Source organism: Micropterus dolomieu, linkage group LG11 (genome assembly GCF_021292245.1).
Source record: "Micropterus dolomieu isolate WLL.071019.BEF.003 ecotype Adirondacks linkage group LG11, ASM2129224v1, whole genome shotgun sequence".
NCBI lineage: Eukaryota > Metazoa > Chordata > Actinopteri > Centrarchiformes > Centrarchidae > Micropterus > Micropterus dolomieu.
This window is the reverse complement of record NC_060160.1, coordinates 29449826-29455686: the sequence shown is the minus strand read 5'-3', so window position 1 is coordinate 29455686 and position 5861 is coordinate 29449826. Positions and strand designations below refer to the sequence as shown.

At 40.0% G+C, this 5861-nt stretch overlaps 1 protein-coding gene across 2 annotated transcripts in view; it reads left to right on the top strand.

The window, feature by feature from the left end:
• The window catches only part of rragd (ras-related GTP binding D), a 94171-nt gene extending 91577 nt beyond the window's left edge, over nucleotides 1–2594 (top strand). For both annotated transcript variants that reach the window (XM_046061932.1, XM_046061933.1), the window contains exon 7: nucleotides 2026–2594. In XM_046061932.1, the coding sequence (XP_045917888.1) occupies nucleotides 2026–2177 (152 nt within the window). In that variant the 3' untranslated portion in view covers nucleotides 2178–2594. The remainder of the gene's footprint in view (nucleotides 1–2025) is intronic.
• The last annotated feature ends 3267 nt before the right edge of the window (nucleotides 2595–5861 follow it).

The window sequence follows — 5861 nt, the reverse complement described above, 5'->3', positions numbered from 1 at the left end:
AACATGCTGTTTGTCCAGGGGGTCAAATACTTGTTTTTCCTCATCAGATGGTTATCAATTTTAATAAATTCATATGATGTGATTTTCTGGAATTTTCTTTGGGATTCTGTCTTTCACTGTTAGAATGTACATATGATTAAAATTATAGATCGTTGCATTCTTTGTAAGTGGGCAAACCTGCAAAATCAGCAAGGGGTCAAATACTTTTTTCCCCCACTGTATGTAGCCCTCAGTAGTACTTCATCAGCTTATTCAGTGATAAAATTATAATTATTAGAGACAAAATTTACCAAGACCTACCCTCTACTAGCACAGACTATCTTTTTTTTTTTTTTTCCACCTTATTACAAACTATTTATTTTAGTTTTTGCTTAATAATGCTGTTTTGACCAACAATAGTGTATTGATTATTGACAAATATATATTGACATATAGCTCACTCTGTAGGGCGAGAGCCTGCAGGACTTAAAAATCAGGCAAACACATAAAATAAAGTGTGCAACGTGTTTCAGCGTCGTCAAGGTAACGTGATAAAGTGGCAAAGCGCTGTCCTGTTCCTGTTTACAGCATTTAGAGCCCTTGCAGCCTCTTGCACTCAATCACTTTCTAAGTGACGTCAGTAAAGTCTGTGAGGGTTCAGGGCTTCGGACTTCGGGGGTACATTGGGATTGAGCCAGTCTCTCTCTGTTGGCCAGCTGCTTCAACCCCAGCCTTTGTTCCTTTGTTTAATTTGTTGCACCCACCAACATGCGTTGCACTTCATTCTCACTCATCTGACATGACTGATGATCCTTTTTTTCTTCTAAACCACAGACTATCTCTAAACTCAGGAACCTTAGAAACAGCTGTAAAACCTGATATATATTTAGACTACAATCTTCAATCTTTACCAACTAACTTCACTAATTTCCTCATCTAAACCATCAACCTGTCTCTTAGACCCCATCCTGTCTAGGCTGCTTAAAAAAGTTTTACCACATGTATGTACTGCAGTACTTTAAAGTAGCTGTAATTAAACCTCTTCTGAAAAAGCCCAACCTTGATCCAGATGTTTTAGCCAACTATAGACCTATATCTAACCTTCCATTTCTCTCTAAGGTTCTGGAGAAAGCAGTTGCTAAACAGCTGTGTGACTTTCTACAGAGCAATAGTTAATTTGAGGATTTTTTAGTTTTAGGATACTTGTCATGTTAGATCTTAGTCCTCCATTGACCATGACATCCTATTACAGAGACTTTAACATTAAAATGGCATTATATTAACAGCTGGTTTAAGTCCTACTTATCAGATTGATCTCACTTTGTACATGGTTTAGGGTTAGCGATGAATCCTCCATGCACCCCAAAGTTAGTCATGAAGTTCCACAAGGTTCTATGATTGGACCAGTACTATTCATACTGTATTCTTCCTTTAGGCAAAATTATCAGGAAACACTCCATAAACTTTTATTGTTATGCAGATGATAATTATATCTATCAATCAAGCCAGATGAAACCATCAGTTAGTTAAACTTGAAGCATGCTTTAAAGCAGCAGTTGGTAATAACTGAACATACTACGCAAAACCTTCCACATCTCTCTCTGTTGCTCATATCACTCTGTTAAGCCCCACCCACCAAACCCACAAGCAGGAGCTGGTTGCCCTGTAAAACCTCCTCCTGTGTATGGCTCACTCTCCACAGTGAGTCTTGCCAGAACCCCAGTCCTTCTCGCATCGACTCGTTTTCTCAGAGATGACCCTCCAATGGTTTGCGGCTTACAAATAGTTTCTTAGACGTGTTTGCAAAACGTCTGTAGCCACACTTAAGAGATTGAGGTTGACTTAGTGAGAGCATGTGTGAAGAGGGGGGCTGCCCCTGGCTCTGATAGGTTGTTTTGACCCGGTAGTGGTGGCATTAGGAGCAGTAGGAGTAGCCAGAGGAATCAAATATTTTTTTACAGAGTATCTGTCTCATGTAGTACTGTAATTATATAGTGACAGTTTTAGCAAATATCACTCTTTCAGTCTTGTCTCTGTCCCTCCCAGGACTGATTGACTACAACTTCCACTGTTTCAAGAAAGCCATCCAGGAGGTTTTTGATGTTCGAGTAAAGGTTCAACAAAATCGTAAACTCCTCAATCAGAGGAGGTGGAGCAAACTGACTGTGACCAATGGAGTACTCAGCAACCCCCACTGAGGACATATCAAACAGCCAAATATACCTGAGCTGGACCCTGAGAAATCCAGGAGACTCCATCCTCATTCAAAGGAACACATTACCTTTTTCCTTACTGTCAGATTCTGACCTCTGTTTTTCTCTCTACTTTTTACTTCACTTTTTAAAAACTTTTATCACAGTACTCTTTAGTGGCATGTAGCTCAAGGTACAGTATAGATTTATTTTTATTTGATTACAGCAGGTTGTAAAGTTAAATTGAGTTTGTAACTCCCTTCTTCTACGTTGCAGACAATTTACATTAATATAAAAGCAATCATAAAAATTGTAAACATAAATAAACTATATCCAGTGAAGCAGTATTGAGGATGAATTTAGGTTTAAGCCTGATAGTTTGGGGGAAAAAGCTGCTCTACAGTCTGGTGGTGTGGCAGCAGAAACTTCTATCTCTCTTCCCAGAAGGCAGCAGGGTGGACAGGCTGTGGCTGGGTGGGTACTGTCCTTTAGTATCCTTTGGGCTCTGCGTAGGCACCTCACCTCACCAATATCACTGATGCTCGGGAGATGGGTACCAATGATCTTCTGAGCAGTTTGAATCACCCGCTGCAGAGCCCTCCAGTCCTCGGCCATGCACATCCCATGTTAGTGATGTTTCCAGTCAGAATGCTTTAACTCCTCTGTCAAAGCTGACAAGAACTTGTCATGGGAATTTGGCCTTCTTAAGCTTCCTCAAGAAATACAGTCCATTCTGAGCTGTCTTAATCAGCGTGGAAATGTGAGGTGACCATGTCAGCTTCTCTGTGATGCTGATTCCCAGGAACCTGAAACTGTTCACCTGCTCCACCTCAGCTCCACCTCAGCTCCACTGATGTAGACAGGTCTTTATCTCCTTTTTCCTATAATCAATAATCAGCTCCTCAGTTTTGCTGATGTTGAGCAGTAGGCTGTTATAAGATTATCAATTTCCTCCCGATATGACGTCTGATCATTGCTTGAAATCTGGCTGATGATGGTGGTGTCATCTGCAAACTTAGGGGGCTGAGTACGCAACAGCACAAGAGTTCATGTCACTAACTTAACAGTAACACAACATTCACTCAGTATACTGTATAACGACCATAAAAATAACTAACAGGTAGCATTACAATTAGTGTCACTATAGTCTTGTAAAAGTCTCTTTTATTTATTTGTTTATTTACTTAGATTCCATTACAACAAAAAGAATAGCATTTCTTCCTTGCATGGATTGTGCTACCTTATAGTCTATATCACAGAAATCAATCAGAAATATTTAAGTGATCCACAGTATAATCTACTTCTGTTGTACTGACTGTATTAAGAGTTTTGAACTTGGTATAGAGAAATGTAAGTTAGCAATTGTTAAAAAAAAGGTGGTGTAGTTTAATATGATATCCTGTGAGACAAATGAGTGATGGACTGTACTTCAGTCAGGATACTCGCCTCAAAGTTTTAACCATTTATTTCAACTATAACACCATTTGGTGGTGTGACTCTGCTCCTGTGATGCTCTGGGTCAAATTGCTGTCCCATCCCAATCATGCTGGCAAAACACCCTATAGTCATAGAAAAAAACAGAGATATCCCACAGATAGAAATGAATAAAACATTTTTATAAACTTTCTTTAAATCATCTGTCCATCCATCCATCCATCCATCCATCCATCCATCCATCCATCCATCCATCCATCCATCCATCCATCGTCAACCGCTTATCCTGTGTACAGGGTTGCGGGGTCTTTAAATAATTTTAATGCATATTCATTCATTAATTTAATAATTACTATTCTACTATTCTTTAATTGTTATTTCTGTATTTTACACATTTGAGCCCTTGTACTTACAGCTTAACTTAAAGCCTTTCTGAATAAACAAACACCCATTTGATTAACTTTCCCTGAAGTGCTCAAAAAACCACACAATTTACGATCATTTGCAGCACACAAAAAGAACCAGGGATAATGAATGGAGATATCTGTTTCTGCAAAAGAATGCCTCAAATATGTTGTACTCAGGAATCATATTAATTAATGGGCTACTTGCCTTTCACCCGGAAGAGGAGATGCTCGATTGAGTTTGAAATTGAGTATATGATTTGAATTAGCAAATATTTCGATTTTCTAGTCGTAGAATTAGGTTTTGTGGGGAACACAGTGCAGGACTATAGACCGACGGCCTGTATAGGTCCGGAACAATAGTCCTGCAGGGTTCCTTGCAAACTTGGATAGGATGGCAGGGAGGGAAACAGATGATAGCAACAGTATGGATTTTATTGAGGAAGAGGGAAATTACACAGATGAGGTGGGAGGGAAAAGGTGGAAATATGTGGTAAGACAGAACAGGAACGCAGGTAGGTTTAAGAGAAAGAAAAATACATCTAGTTTAAGCGAAGCAGAAAGTGAGGGAGGAGAGAGTGAGAAAAAACACAACTCTGGTTGGGGAGGTGTTGGGGGGGGATCGAAGGAATAATGCCAGGGAGTTGGAAGGAGGCTATAATAATTCCAATAAGGAAACCTGGAAAAGATGCCAGTAGACCTGGAAGCTATAGATCAATTGCCTTGACATCTCATATCTGTAGGAAAGAGAAATGGTGGTTTCATACCATAGCGGTCTTAGGAAGGGAAGGAGTACAATAGATCCAATGCTGGGGCTAGAAGATGAAATAAAGAAAGTTCAAGTAAATAAAAAGACAATGGTTGCAGTATTTTTCAACATGGAAAGAAAGAAGAAAACATAGCTCAGATAAAATAGTAAAATCACAATAATAAATTGTCAAATTAGAGTGATAACAGTCTGTACTTTGTTTTAAGACTTTTAATTGTGATGATTAAAACTGACAACTAATGGAAATCCCAAATTCAGTATCTCCAAAAATTAGAATATTACTTAAGACCAATACAAAAAAAAGATTTTTAGAAATGTTGGCCAACTGAAAAGTATGAACATGAAAAGTATGAGCATGTACAGCACTAAGTACTTAGTTGGCTTTCAGCTCTTCTGCGTTGTTGGGTCTGGCGTATTGCATCTTCCTCTTCACAATACCCCATAGATTTTCTATAGGGTTAAGGTCAGGCGAGTTTGCTGGCCAATTAAGAACAGGGACACCATGGTCCTTAAACCAGGTACTAGTAGCTTTGGCACTGTGTGCAGGTGCCAGGTCCTGTTGGAAAATGAAATCTGCATCTCCATAAAGTTGGTCAGCAGCAGGAAGCATGAAGTGCTCTAAAACTTCTTGGTAGACGGCTGCGTTGACCTTGGACCTCAGAAAACACAGTGGACCAACACCAGCAGATGACATGGCACCCCAAACCATCACTGACTGTGGAAACTTTACACTGGACTTCAAGCAACGTGGATTCTGTGCCTCTCCTCTCTTCCTCCAGACTCTGGGACCTTGATTTCCAAAGGAAATGCAAATTTTACTTTCATCAGAGAACATAACTTTGGACCACTCAGCAGCAGTCCAGTCCTTTTTGTCTTTAGCCCAGGTGAGACGCTTCTGACGCTGTGTCTCGTTCAAGAGTGGCTTGACACAAGGAATGCGACAGCTGAAACCCATGTCTTGCATACGTCTGTGCGTGGTGCTTCTTGAAGCACTGACTCCAGCTGCAGTCCACTCTTTGTGAATCTCCCCAACATTTTTGAATGGGTTTTGTTTCACAATCCTCTCCAGGGTGCGGTTATCCC